At 42.0% G+C, this 15,542-nt stretch overlaps 1 protein-coding gene across 3 annotated transcripts in view; it reads right to left on the bottom strand.

Annotated features, from left to right (window-relative positions):
* The window catches only part of chd1 (chromodomain helicase DNA binding protein 1), a 198,448-nt gene that overhangs the window by 52,168 nt on the left and 130,738 nt on the right, over nucleotides 1-15,542 (bottom strand). For all 3 annotated transcript variants that reach the window (XM_085987895.1, XM_085987904.1, XM_085987912.1), the window contains 4 exons: nucleotides 13,757-13,947; nucleotides 10,239-10,427; nucleotides 9,650-9,812; nucleotides 2,533-2,685 (listed from right to left, as the gene is read on the bottom strand). In XM_085987895.1, the coding sequence (XP_085844021.1) occupies nucleotides 2,533-2,685; nucleotides 9,650-9,812; nucleotides 10,239-10,427; nucleotides 13,757-13,947 (696 nt within the window). The remainder of the gene's footprint in view (nucleotides 1-2,532; nucleotides 2,686-9,649; nucleotides 9,813-10,238; nucleotides 10,428-13,756; nucleotides 13,948-15,542) is intronic.

The raw sequence follows: 15,542 nt of genomic DNA, 5'->3' as shown, positions 1-15,542 counted from the left end.
AAAATTCATACTCCGAAAACAGCTCAATAACCAGAAATGTTGCAGAGTCTGAGTCTGAGTCTCCCGTGGTGGCCGGGTTAGTCAGTGTGGGTAGTTCTCCAAACTGCCACTACTCGGCTTCTTGCCACGGTCAGAAGTCCGAACACCTCAATAACAGGAGTCTGACTCTTTGATTGTTAAAAATAGCCTCGGTAGAAACCCGCTCCATCATCTGGAATTTTTAATCAACCGGCAACACGCCGGTCCCGTCGGTGCCAGATACCAGAGAGTTTCCTGTATATATTAATGATCTAGACGAGGGAACTAGATGTAATATCTCCAAATTTGCAGACGACACAAAGCTGGGTGGTCGTGTGTGCTAGGAGGAGGATGCCGAGAAACTCCAGGATGATTTGGACAGGTTGGGTGATTGGGCAGATGCAGTATAATGTGGGTAAATGTGAGGTTACCCACTTTGGTGGCAAAAACAGGAAGGCAGATTATCTGAACGGCAATAGATTGGGAGAAGGGGAAGTGCAACGAGACCTGGGTGTCCTTGTGCACCAGTCGCTGAAGGTAAGCATACAGGTGCAGCAGGCGGTTAAGAAGGCAAATGGTATGTTGGCCTTCATAGCGAGAGGATTCGAGTACAGGAGCAAGGATGTCTTGCTGCAGTTGTACAGGGCCTTGGCGAGACCACATCTTGAGTATTGTGTGCAGTTTTGGTCGCCTTATCTGAGGAAGGATGTTCTTGCCATGGAAGGAGTGCAGCGAAGATTTACCAGACTGATACCTGGGATGGCAGGAATGACGTATGAGGAGAGATTGGGTCGATTGGGCTTATAGTCGCTGGAGTTTAGAAGAATGAGGGGGGATCTCATTGAAACTTATAAAATTCTAACAGGACTAGACAGACTAGATGCAGGAAGGATGTTCCCGATGGCGGGGGAGTCCAGAACCAGGGGTCACAGTCTAAAGGAGTAAGCCATTTAGGACAGAGATGCGGAGGAATTTCTTCACCCAGAGGGTGGTGAACCTATGGAATTCTCTACCACAAAAGGCAGTTGAGGCCAATTCATTAAATATATTCAGGGAGTTAGATACATTTCTTAAGGCTAAAGGGATATGGGGAGAAAGCAGGGACAGGGTACTAAATTTGGATGATCAGCCATGATCTCATTAAATGGCAGAGCAGGCTCGAGGGGCCGAATGGCCTACTCCTGCTCCTATCTTCTATGTTTCTAGGTATTCTGGTTACCGACCCTTCTGCCAGTGGAAAGTTTCTCCCTAAACCTTAAAATTTGGAACACCTTTATTCAATCTCTGCTTAACCTTCTTTGCTCGAAGGAGATCAACCCCAGCTTCTCCAGTCTCTGCACATAACTGAAGTACCTCATCCCTGGCATGATTCTAGCCAATCTCCTCGGTGCCCTCTCCAAGGCCTTGACACCCTTCCTAAGGTGTGGTGCCTAGAATTGGACACAATACTCCAGCTGAAGCCTAATCAGTGATTTGTAAAGGTTTAGCATAACGTCCTTGCTTTGTACTCTATGCCTCTATTTATAAAGCCAAGGATCTCATGTTTTTTTTAAACTGCCTTATCAACTTACCACCTTCCAAGATTTGTGTACATACACCAGCAGGTCTCTGTTCCTGCATCCTTTAAAATTGTGTTAGTTTATACAGCCTCTCTCCATTCTTCCTACCAAAATGCATCGCTTCACAATTCTCAGTAAATGCCACTGCAAAATGACTAGATTTTCTTCCCAACCAATGCACCCATTCCTACCATGGAGGAGAATACATAACCTACTCCCACGCCTTTTCCATTGTTGTACTGTAACTAGTTACTTGGATAGCTGAAAGAGTAACACAGAGTTAATTTGGTTCCTCTCGAGATTTTCCTCTTTCCTCTGTATAGAAATAGCTAACATCTGCTCAGTTCAGAGCTCAGATGAGCTCAGGCGATCTCTGTATGGTGAATCACAATGCCATCAATGACCTGCTGCAAAAAAGAACCGTCTACAAGCATGTAATTTGGATTATCAAAGGGCGTGGCAATAATGAGTCTGTTGGATCTGTACAATGGCAATTATGAAAGTTTTCATCTTTCTAATCATGCTAGAATGTTTAAGGCTATGCAACCTCTCACCTGCCAATACTTTTCTCCCTTGCAAGTCCTTTTTGGATCCTGCACTTCCTTGGTGCCTGCTCCTAGACCACCAATGCTACAACTGACTACATGCAGTGGGGAATGCAGGAAACTCATCATCTGATTTTCATTCAGGAAAGTTGGTTGAGATTGGGAACACAACAGAATGGGCGTGGGGGGGGGGGGGGAGGAATTAATTCTGTATGCTTTCATTCCATGATACCATATGTTAGCACTCCAATGTGCCACTGTGCTCTGCAATTTTGCTCTATTAGCGTCGGTACACATTCCAGTATAATGTGTCTGAAGAGGAGGCGATGTGCAAAACCAAATGCATTGCTATCTACAGCTTTGTATAAATTTTCCCTAATGCTTTATAAGTTCAGGGTGAGAAAACTAACCTGGAAACAAAATTGTCGGCATTTCAAATATTCTGCTAGAATGTCCAGCATCCGAACCATTTGAGAGAAGATAAGAACTCTGTGGCCTCGCTCCTTTAGTCGACAAAGCAGCTTGTCCAACAGTATCAGCTTTCCACTACTACGGATCAAATGCTAGGAAACCAAGGAATCAGGGAAAAAATGACTCAAAAAAAGACACATATACCCTTTCATAGACAGTTAAATGCATAACCAATTAAATTACCTTCAGAGACCATGGTTAAATTCTGAGAACGTTTTGTAGCATTATAATTACATTACAGGAAACTTTGGTTTATCCGGAGGTTATATGTCCGGAACACTCGATTTAACGGCAAAAATCAGGAGCCGTTTTCTATATGTTTTTTTAGTTCTCGTTGCTTTTTTTCCCCCCCAGTCAAGCACTGCAAGGTCTGTAGCTATAGCAACAGCTTCAGCTACAGACGCTTGCAGCTGCAGCCGATTGTTTTGAAGCTGTTGCTAAGCAACAGGGTTTATTGATTCACACGGAGCTTCTCAGTTCTGTATGTTTAAACATTAACTCTGGTATGTCTGGCACTTTTGATGTTACGGCACCAGCTCAGTCCCGTCAGTGCCGGATATCAGAAAGTTGCCTGTAATTGCAAATTTATAAATGGAAGCTGCAGATTTTCTAACTTTTCTGTTAACAGTTAAAAGTGAAACTAATCATAACATGCATACCAATATTTTGAATATCAATAAAGCATAGAAACATAGAAGATAGGAGCAGGAGTAGGCCATTCGGCCCCTCGAGCCTGTTCCGCCATTCAATGCGATCATGGCTGATCATCCAAATTCAGTACCCTGTCCCTGCTTTCTCCTCATATCCCTTGATCCCTTTAGCCTTAAGAAACATATCTAACTCCTTCTTGAATATATTTAATAAGTTGGCCTCAACTGCCTTCTGTGGTAGAGAATTCTACAGGTTCACCACTCTCTGGGAGAAGAAATTCCTCATCAGTCCTAAATGGCTTACCCCTTATCCTTAGACTGTGACCCCTGGTTCTGGACTCCCCCGCCATCGGGACCATCCTTCCTGCATCTAGTCTGTCTGGTCCTGTTAGGATTTTGTAAGTTTCAATGAGATCCCCTCTCATTCTTCTAAACTCTAGCGAATATAAGCCTAATCGACCCAATCTCTCTTCATACGTCATTCCTGCCATCCCAGGTATCACTCAGTCTGGTGAATCTTCGCTGCACTCCCTCCATGGCAAGAACATCCTTCCTCAGATAAGGCGACCAAAACTGCACACAATACTCAAGGTGTGGTCTCACCAAGGCCCTGTACAACTGCAGCAAGACATCCTTGCTCCTGTACTCGAATCCTCTCGCTATGAAGGCCAACATACCATTTGCCTTCTTAACCGCCTGCTGCACCTGCATGCTTACCTTCAGCGACTGGTGTACAAGGACACCCAGGTCCCGTTGCACTTCCCCTTCTCCCAATCTATTGCCATTCAGATAATAATCTGTCTTCCTGTTTTTGCCACTAAAGTGGATAACCTCGCATTTATCCACATTATAATGCATCTGCCCAATCACCCAACCTGTCCAAATCATACTGGAGCTTCTTGGCATCCTCCTCACAGCACACACGCCCACCCAGCTTTGTGTCGTCTGCAAACTTGGAGATATTACATCTAGTTCCCTCGTCTAGATCACTAAAATATATTGTGAATAGCTGGGGTCCTAGCACCGATCCGAGGTACCCCACTAGTCACTGCCTGCCACTCGGAAAAAGACCCATTTATTCCAACTCTTTGCTTCCTGTCTGCCAACCAGTTCTCTATCCAAGTCAGTACCTTACCCACAATCCCATGTGCTTTAACTTTACACGCTAATCTCTTATGCGGGACCGTATCGAAAGCCTTCTGAAAGTCCAAATACACCACATCCACTGGTTCTCCCTTATCCATTTTACCAGTTACATCTCAAACAATTCCAGTAGATTAGTCAAGCATGATTTACCTTTTGTAAATCCATGTCGACTTTGTCCGATCCTGTCACTGTTTTCCAAGTGCTCTGCCATTACATCTTTTATAATGGACTCTAGCATTTTCCCCACTACCGACGTCAGGCTTATTGGTCTATAATTCCCCGTTTTCTCTCTACCACCTTTTTTAAATAGTGGGGTTACATTAGCTACCCTCCAATCCATGGGTACTGTTCCAGAGTCTATCGAATTTTGGATGACGACCAGCAATGTATCTACTATTTCTAGGGCCACTTCCTTAAGTACCCTAGGATGTAGATTATCAGGCCCTGGGGATTTATCGGCCTTCAATCCCATCAATTTCCCTAACACCATTTCCCTACAAATACTGATTTCATTCAATTCCTCCCTCTCATTAGACCCTATGTTCCCCGACATCTCTGGAAGATTATTTGTGTCCTCCTTTGTGAAGACAGAACCAAAGTATGTATTTAATTGGTCTGCCATTTCTTTGTTCCCCATTATAAACTCCCCTGATTCTGACTGCAAGGGACCTACGCTTGACTTCACCAATCTTTTTCTCTTCACATATCTATAGAAGCTTTGAGTCAGTTTTTATGTTCCTTGAAAACTTACTCTCATATTCTATTTTCCCCTTCTTAATTAATCCCTTCGTCCTCCTTTGCTGAATCCTAAACTGCTCCCAATACTCAGGTTTGCTGCTTTTTCTGGCCAATTTATATGTCCTCTCCTTGGATCTTATGCGATCCCTAATTTCCCTTGTTAGGCACGGTTGAGTCACCTTTTTTGTTTTATTTTTATACCAAACAGGGATGAACAAATTCTGTAGTTCATCCATGCGATCTTTAAATGTTTGCTATTACCTATCCACCGTCAACCCTTTAAAACGGTGGCATAGTGGTTAGCACTGTTGCCTCACAGCGCCAGGGACCCGGGTTCAAATGCGGCCTCGGGTGACTGTCTGTGTGGAGTTTGCACATTCTCCCCGTGTTTGCGTGGGTTTCCTCCGGGTGCTCCGGTTTCCTCCCACAGTCCAAAGATGTGCGGGTTAGGTTGATTGGCCATGATAAAAATTGACCCTTAGTGTTAGGGGGGATTAAATACGTGGGGTTACGGGGATAGGGCTTGGGTGGGATGGCTGTCGGTGTAGGGACCGGGTGCTAGGGTTTGGATGATCAGCCATGATCTCGTTGAATGGCGGAGCAGGCTCGAAGGGCCGAATGGCCTACTCCTGCTCCTATCTTCTATGTCTATGTTTCTATGTAACGTTCCCCAATACATCCTAGCCAACTCTCGCCTCATACCTCATAAGTCATGAGGTGATTATGGTAGAGTTACACCTCACTTATCTAACAGACATGTATGTTTCATAGAAGGCTATCCAGAAAAATTATTTAAACTTGGTAATCAATATAATTTTCCCATAGAACAGGCTTGAGCAATAAAAAGTTGCAGATACACAACTTATATTTATATTGCGCCTTTAACGTAGTAAAATGTCCCAAGGCGCTTCACAGGAGCTTAATCAAAAACAAAAATTTTACATCGAGCCATATAAGGAGATGTTGGGGCAGATGACCAAAAGCTTGGTCAAAGAGGTAGGTTTTAAGGAGCGTCTTAAAGGAAGAAAGAAGTGGAGAGGTTTAGGGAGGGAATTCCAGAGCTTAGGATCTAGGCAGCTGAAGGCATGGTAGTCAATGGTGGAGCGATTAAAATCGGGGATATTCAAGAGGCCAGAATTGGCGGAGCACAGAGATCTGAGGATTGTTGGGTTGGAGGAAATTAGAGATAGGGAGGGGCGAGGCCATGGAGGGATTTGAAAACAAGGATGAGAATTTTAAAATTGGGGCCTTGATTAAATGGGAGCCTATGTTGGTCAGCGAGCACAGGGGAGATGGGCGAGCAGGTCTTAGTACGAGTTAGCACACAGGCGGTAGAGTTTTGGATGACCTCAAGTTTATGGAGGGTAGAGCTAGGGAGGCCAGCCTGGATTACATTGGAATAGTCAAGTCTAGAGGTAACAAAGGCATAGATGAGGGCTTCAGCAGCAGATAAGCTGAGGCAGGGGCGGAAATAGGCTGTCTTAGTGATAGAACGGATATGAGGGAGTTCAACTCTTGATCAAATATGACACCAAGGTTGCGAACAGACTTGGTCAGCCTCAGACAGTTGCCAGGGAGGGGGATGAAATCGATGACAAGGGAACGGAGTTTGCGGCATGAACTGAAGATAATGGTGTCTTCTTGATATTTAATTGGAGGAAATTTCTGCTCATCCAGTGCTGGATGTCAGACAAGCAGTCTGACAGTTTAGAGACAGTGGAGGGTTCAAAAAGAGGTGGAGGGGAGGTAGAGCGGAGTATCAGCAGCGTACATGTGAAAATTCACACTGTGTCGTCGGATGATGTCGAGGGGCTGCATGTAGATGAGAAATAGGAGGGGCCGCATGTAGATGAGAAATAGGAGGGGCCAAGGGTAGATCCTTGGGGGACACCAGAGGTAACGATGCGGGAGCGGCAAGAGAAGCCATTGCAGGTGATTCTATGGCTACGGCTGGAAAGATAGGAATGGAACCGGGCGAGTGCAGTCCCATCCAGCTGGACGACAGCAGAGGGGTGTTGGAGCAGAATACGGTGGTCAACCGTGTCAAAGGCCGCAGATAGGTCGAGGCGGGATAGCTTTGTCAGTTACATAGGATGTCATTTGTGATCTTGGTAAGAAACGTTTTAGTACTGTGGCAGGGGCGGAAACCTGATTGGAGGGATTCAAACAAGGAGTTCCGATGAAGATGGGCACGGATTTGGGAGACAACACATTCAAGGACTTGAGAGGATAGGGAGGTTGGAGATGGGGCAATAGTTTGCAAGGATAGACAGGTCAAGGGTTGTTTTATTTTTTATTTTTAAAAAGGGCGATGACGGCAGATTTGAAGGAGAGGGCACCAGTGCCTGAGGAGAGAACACCGTTAACAATATCAGCTAACATGAGAGTCAGGAAGGGAAGAACAATAGAATTTTTACATATAGTCTTATTTATACAGCACACACTGTGGGGGTAATTTTGTAAAACGGGTGATATCGGCCCAGCCGCCCTTTAAACAACTCTCGATTTTTCTTTGTTGTCCATGGAAATGAAAACCAGAAAGTATCTAACCCAAAATCAAAATTACCCCCCCCCGGTAAATGCTAGTTTCTGGACTAGCAATCCACAGGCCTGGATTAATAAACCAGAGAACGTTGAATTTAAATCCCACCATGGCAATTTGAGAATTTTAATTCTTTAAAATCAAGAAATAAAAAGCTGGCATCTGCAAAAACAAAAGTGACCATGTAGCTGTCAGATTGTTGTAAAGAAAAACCCAACTGGTTCACTAACGTATTTAGGGAAGGAAACCTGCTGTCCTTACTGGTTTGGTCTATGTGACTCCAGTCCCACACCAATGTGATTGACTCTTGGCTGCCTTCTGAAGCAGCCTAGCAAACCATTCAGTTGCATCAAACTGCTACAAGAATAATGGTTCAAGGCGGCGGCCCACCACCATCTTCTCAAGGCAACTAGGGAGGGACAATAAATGCCAACATTGCCCAAATCCTCAGAAAAAGTGCTAGTGACTTTTTTTTTATTTTTTATTAAATGAGCCAGTTGAGTATTAGTATTTTGAGTATTAGTTTGAAAGGTAGACAAGAGTGAACACCCGTTAAACTAGTACACATTTTCCCTATGCTTTGAGTATGCAGCACAATACAACCTAGACATAGGTTTTACAGATTTACTTGATTTGGATAAGCCCTACTCCACCCCCCCACAAAGAATTTGTTGTTGATATTTAATTTTTAATGATGTCATTCTCATTCCAAGTAAGTCACAGATGTTGCAATGTGAAACATATATTCTAAACACATCAGTCCAGATTTTGCGGTGAGTATGACGGCGTACTCTGAGTACGGTGTCATACCGCCTTTGAAATATACTGCAAATTTGGGATTTCCGCATGCGCTAAATCTCAAACTTGCGATCTGTCAAGTTATGTCTTGACAGATGATCTGCACTGCCTTGGAAATCCCAATTTCTGGCACAGAGTTAGGCTATTTGCCTACCAACTGCCCAGCAATTATGGACGTTTTTCTTACGGTTAGTGAAAGCAGGCGCAGGAGCCTGTTTCACATCTTAAAAGATCTAGGTATATATATTGTGTACGTTTTGGAAGAGGAAACATTTTTTGTCGGTTGAGTTTCATTTTAATTACTTGGGAAGAAGTTAAATAAAGTGAACATCTCTCAGATTCAGTGACTAGTTCAATTCTGTCCTTTCAACTCAAAACTGAACAAACAATAGAATGCATCTATAACAAGGAAAATAGATTTATCTAACACCAGTCTAAATGAGGTCTGAATAATATATTTTAATCCTGAAAATTAAAATTGAATATATGGCTGGGAATCTCTTTCTGAAGTTTAATAGCATTACTTGTAGGGGATATAAAACAGTCAGACCGTTACTAAGTATCAAAACAGGAAGTTGTATACATAGGAACTAATAAATTGAGAACTTGGATGAAAAAAATAAAAAAGGCCGAAATATGAAATAAGTCCAAGTATCAGTTTAATTAAAGGTTTTTGAAAGATTTTAAAATGTAATTTCAATAGAAGAGACTGAAAGAAGTTTCTGTGGGCGTGGCTTAGTTTTGACAGATTTTGTGGGCGTGTCTTCCCTTACACATAGGCTGTACGCTGCGCTCCTGGCCTTCCTGATGTCATATGTGGTGCACAACTTTGCAGCACTGAAGAGCAAGTCTCCGTTCTGGGCCTCGCACGAGGCAAGTTCACATTCTTTTCATAGGTTGGCGGCGCACTCTGTAGGTACGCCGCCGACCGCAATTTTTGGGCCACAAGATTTAGATTTTGGGGTAGTAATGTTGCATAATCATGTTCAGGTGTTTTGACCCAATGGAGATAAATAATGGATCAGCACAACAGTTCAACAGTCAAGTCTTAAAATGAATTTTTAAAAAAATTACTCACAAATTAATCACACTAATCCAGTGCACGCGCACGTAAACTGCACATACAGATCACCGCAGTGTGCATACACATTCCCTGCTTGCGCATGCCCTCTGAAATCATACCTGTAAGGCCTCCTGTCTGTTATAGAAATCATTATCTTCTGGCAGTTTAATGAGGTAGCAATGGTTGCAACACTTTTTAAGTTCCATCATGATATTGAGAAAGCCGGAAGTGCTGCCTTTACACCCTTTACTCAAGGCTTTGTAGTTCCTGGTTAAAATCCATCTATTGTATTTCAAGAAAAATATGGGCAATTAATACCAACATTATAACAAAAAGCAACAGTAATTACTACCAACTAACTTCAGTCTGTTCACAGCTAAACTATTTCTTACATAAAACAGCCTTCTTACATAAAACAGCCTTCTTCAGAATGCAAAACATTGCCAGTGTTCTGAAGAAGGGTCTCTATCACCTGAAATGTGAATTTACCATTTCTATTTACAAATGCTAACAGACCTGCTGGGTATTTCTAGCATTTGCAGTATTTTTTTCTTTAGCTTCATGCCTCATAATTTTTGGACATGATCCACAAATACTGTTCAAGCATTCAGTGTAGCCGATTCAAATTGCTTTTGCGTGTACCATCTTTGCCAATAAAAAGTTTGATCCTAGAATTTGAAGGAATATGTTCTATGGCTCATTACTTACTTATAGTATTGCTTTTGCACTGCACTCATCTCCACTCGCAAGATTTGTTCAACTTTAGCAGGTAGAGATTTCTCAACGTCCTTTTTCACTCTTCGCAGCAAGAATGGCTCCAGTTCCCGGTGAAGGCTTGTGTATCCAACTTCTCTTCCTTTACCATGTTCCTCTTCAAACACTTCCCAGGAAGAAAATCTTGCCCCCCCACCCAAAACAGAATTATTACTTTTATTCAGTAACATCCGATAAGCTACTCACAAATAAAATTACTTCAAGGCAATTAATGGCAGCTAATATCAGATAGTAAATTTTCCTGACAATGTTCTCAAAAGTTTTTATATTGTCGCTGCCATAAAAACAAATTCTCTACAGGTTGCTGAAACCAGATAAGTCTTTCAAATTAATGATTCAACTGACAAAAACATGCTTTTAAATCATTTGCTGTACATAAAATATTAACCAAGGCACCTTTTTCAAAAATGAATTACGGACAGCATAAAGTAAAATTCCCACTGCTATTAAAAATTACAATCATGAGAATTCAGCCGAGGTATGCTTAGACCATTTATGATCACTTGCCAGGAATGAAACCCAGTTGTAAAAGGTCTGCTTCACAGGTAGAAGAAACTGCATTGCGATTACAAAATGCGTGAAATACTAATTTGTGTGGGTCAATAAATGAATGGGTTAAACTGTTAACTTTTAATGATTGCATTACGTAACAACTACATAATTACAGCTTCTGCCACAAAATTGATGAGACTTGAACTGAGAGTTACAGCAGAGCCAAAAAGGAATCATTTTATTGGAGAACTTTAAAAAAAAAATCATATGGACTACTGTTTACCATGCATAGACATTACAAAAATGAAATGCATGCCGATTTAAATTATCTCAAATTACTACTGACTCAGAAAATTGACAAAAGCACTTGGTACATTAATATTCCCTTCTTCCTTCTCTTGGGTTTGCTGGAACGATAATTTTTCTCCTGACAGAAATGGCACTGATTCCTGTCAAGAGTCACAAAGGATCAATATTTAAAAAAAAATTCTGATGCTCTTGGTACCTAATTTTACCTGCTAATCTATGCATTTTATTTTATAAGCAGTATATTAGTTTTATAGCAACATAGGAACAGGAGTAGGCAATTCAACCTCTCCACTGGCAGCGCCAATTCAAAATGATCTCTTAAGATGACAGAGCTGTTTCACGACTATAGTACAATAGGAGTTTCACTGCAGTTGGTACAGGAAACTTTGTGCTATCCGGAGGTGAGCTATCCGGCAATCTGGAGCCACCGGCAAAAATCAGCAGCCGTTTTTTATTCTTTTTGTTTGTTTTTTTTGCTTTGTTTGAACAGTCAAGCTGTGCAAGGTCTGTAGCTATAGCAACAGCTTCAGCTACAGAGCTTTAGGGCCACACCCGAGTGTTTAGAAGCTGTTGCTAAGCTCAACATTAACTCTGGAGAGTACGGCACTTTTTAGGCAATGGCAGCAGCTCGGTCCCGTGGGTGCCGGATAGCACAAAGTTTCCTGTAATATGAAATGAGTTTGAAGCTACCACTACTATGCAATAAAGTAGCAACATAGGTAGAATCAGACACTGTGGTGAGGAGCTAAATACAAGATCCCAAACGACTTAGTGCGGTATCCAATGTAGTGTGGTGTAAAGCATGGGTTTACTGCACGGTGCTGCGCTAAATTTGCTCTTCGCCCCAGTGAGCACAGGATATCCCATTAGATATACCAGAATAAAATGTAGCCAGTACAGATGCTTGCATAAGCTCATTTACAAACACTTTATGCTGAGCGCTGAAGGACACATACTGTAGAAAAATGGACTCCACCCCACCTCTAATCAGCATCATCTGTACTTTCATATTTATTTAAAGCTGGGCTTTAAAGGCAAAGTTCTGAAAGGCTTTTTTATTTAAGTAATGTTGATGTACATTTGTGAATGACAAGAAGTTGTTAGGTAGTGTGAAAGAGGCTACAAGAATTCCTTGGTGGAGAAGGGCTTGCAAAAGTTTGAAAATGACTGCTTAACCAATGGTCCCATTGACCAATGACCCTGCAAGGAAAAAAAGTTTCTTTTCCCTCAGTTAGTTTTTCCAGTATAAAAATGAAGCCAAATTTCCCACTTCTGCTTAAATAATAAAATACACATTTGAGTATATAGGAGAAGAATATTGAGATGTTAAACTTGCTGATTCTGGAACTTTTCTATTCTTCAGCTATAGTTTTGTGAAAACCTAGGACATTTTTTTCTGTAATTATATTAGGAGCCTTTGGGAACTGGAGTGGTCAGGAATAAACCACGAAAAATTATTAGCATAAGCCAATTTAACTTTTTAATTGTGGTATCAGTCTGTGTATGTACTGAAAATATATAAGTAAAACACAGACACACACATATCCTGTAAAATTGTTTTAAACACCACTGCCTGGCAAATATAACATTAACAAGGTTTGTTTAAATTAACTTCAAGGAGAAAAAAAGATTAATCCAAAAATGAAACAAAATGTGTGGCTGTTGTTGAGTCAGTTGGATAAGCAAAAGCTCAAATGGGCCAGAGTAGGCAGAGAAAGAGTGAAACGCTAGGCAGAGAAAGAGTGAAGGGCTAGGCAGAGAAAGAGTGAAGGGCTAGGCAGAGAAAGAGTGAAACGCTAGGCAGAGAAAGAGTGAAGGGCTAGGCAGAGAAAGAGTGAAGGGCTAGGCAGAGAAAGAGTGAAGGGCTAGGCAGAGAAAGAGTGAAGGGCTAGGCAGAGAAAGAGTGAAGGGCTAGGCAGAGAAAGAGTGAAGGGCTAGGCAGAGAAAGAGTGAAGGGCTAGGCAGAGAAAGAGTGAAGGGCTAGGCAGAGAAAGAGTGAAGGGCTAGGCAGAGAAAGAGTGAAACGCTAGGCAGAGAAAGAGTGAAGGGCTAGGCAGAGAAAGAGTGAAGGGCTAGGCAGAGAAAGAGTGAAACGCTAGGCAGAGAAAGAGTGAAGGGCTAGGCAGAGAAAGAGTGAAGGGCTAGGCAGAGAAAGAGTGAAGGGCTAGGCAGAGAAAGAGTGAAGGGCTAGGCAGAGAAAGAGTGAAGGGCTAGGCAGAGAAAGAGTGAAACGGCTAGGCAGAGAAAGAGTGAAACACAAGGCAGAGAAACAGTGAAACACAAGACAGAGAAACAGTGAAGGGCTAGGGATGGAAGATAAAAAGCCGACTTGAAACTCGAGTTTTTATTTTAAAACCCACCAAAAAGAACCTGTATTTATGTAGCTCCTTTCACAACCTCAGGATGCCCCAAAGCGTTTTGAAGTGTAGTCACTGTTGTTGTTGCAAGGTCCCACAAACAGCAATGCGATAATGACCAGATAATCTGTTTTAGTGATGTTGGTTAAGGGATAAATGTTGGCCAGGACATCAGGGACTCCCTTGAGTGAAGATATTTTCCCGAAGGAAGTGAAACTTTCCAGCTGTAACACACCTTTATCCCTACATTTTTTATTCCTATATTATCAAACTTGAATTCTTAGTCACACTTACTTTTCTGGCATGATGAAGTGAAGGAGGGACCAAAGTTCTTTGAGCGAGTTTTGGAGCGGAGTCCCAGTAATGAGGAGCCTCTGATTCGATTTAAAGTCCATCATGGTTTTATAAAGGAGAGAGTCATCATTCTTGAGACGATGAGCTTCGTCCACCCCGATGAAAGCCCAATTTACACCACCAAGGAATGACTGAAACAAAATGTCAAATTACATTTAAAAGTATTTTGAATCTACATTTACTGGAAAAGGAGTCAAAACCTAGGAATGGATTTTTTTTTAACCATTTAATGCTGCAATGTTTCTATTCAGTGGCTTAAAAAACTCGAACGTTAAAAATACAGAACTGCAGAATCCAGTGATTCATGCTGGGATATAGATCCAGAAGTTGGCAATCCACCTGTATCTCACCCAAATAGCAGGTGTTTATGCATGAGCCAAGACAATATCGGCAGGATATTTTATACAGGGCTGTTACAGCTCAGCCTGATCCTGATCTCACGTGACATACATATATAAGCACTTTCCAACATAGGTCACTTGATAACAGCTGATTTTTCCTCTCCCTCGCCCAGGGATATTGTTAACTTATCAAAGATATGGGCCAAATCTTGGGCCTTCCACGGCAGTGAAAGCTGGTACCACATCACGATGTGTTTATCCATCAGAGCTCTGTTCCAAAGTGTGAATAATATTTTTTAAATGTCCAATATTATGAGCTTTCAAGTTGGATTTTTATCCATCTAATCCCAATAATGTGTCTAAACCCTGTCTGAAGAACATCCTTTTCTACCGTGTGACTTTGTTTTCCCATAGCAACTAGCTGACCACCTCTGAATCAAACTGCATAATTAGTGAGCATTCTTTTCCCTAGACTACTGTCCGTTGAAAAATGTTATATGATCAGTGCTTGCTAGATTCAGACTCATGTTTCATAGGTGAAAGGAAGCATTCAAATACACTACTTTATTGATTTTGCTACTTCCCATCCCCAAATGTAGGAAATGTATAAAAGTGTTTAGTGAGATCTGCACATAGAACTTATTTTTTTGAAATGTAACCAGGCCATTAATGAAGATATTCCATAAATCTAAATCCTGATCTCAGACTAGTATGTTTTAATGGTCCTTAGCTCCCAAATTTTTTAAGTCACACTATGTTTTATTATGAACATTCACTGCTATGAACTGCATTTCTGGACAAAGTGTCAGCTTTGCCATTTCCTTGTATATCAGTACAGGAGACTTTGGTTTATCCGGAGGTTGTATGTCCAGAAACCTCGATCTACCGGCAGAAATCAGGAGCCGTTTTGTTAGTTTTTTTTTCTTCTCGTGGCTTTTTTTCCCCCCAACAGTCAGGCTCTGGAAAGTCTCTCTGAAGCTGTTGCTAAGCTACAGAGACGCTGCCAAGGTACGGGCCGACTGTTTGAAGCGGTTGCTAAGCAACAGTGTTTGTTGTCAGATACGGAGATGAAAACCTCCGTATGCTTCAACATTAACGCTGGTATGTCCGGCAGTTTTGATAGATCGGCAACAGCTCGGTCCCGTCGGTGCCGGATATAACAAAGTTTCCTGTATAACTATGCACACTAAACAGTACTGCTTCATCAGCTAAGTATCAATAAGCATTTTAATCTTACGGATTGTTACGTTAAAATCTCCACAAATATGAAGGATTTCTGCAGTGTAGCATCCTTTTTTTAATTCATTCGCGGGATGTGTGCGTCGCTGGCAAGGCCAGCATGTATTGCCCATTGCCCTCAAGAAGGTGGTGGTGAGCCACCTTAT

This window comes from Somniosus microcephalus, chromosome 1 (genome assembly GCF_052327205.1).
Source record: "Somniosus microcephalus isolate GS21.2 chromosome 1, FLI_Smic_1.0, whole genome shotgun sequence".
Taxonomy (NCBI): Eukaryota; Metazoa; Chordata; class Chondrichthyes; order Squaliformes; family Somniosidae; genus Somniosus; species Somniosus microcephalus.
The sequence above is the reverse complement of the archived record's forward strand: the minus strand, read 5'-3'. Positions and strand labels throughout refer to the sequence as shown.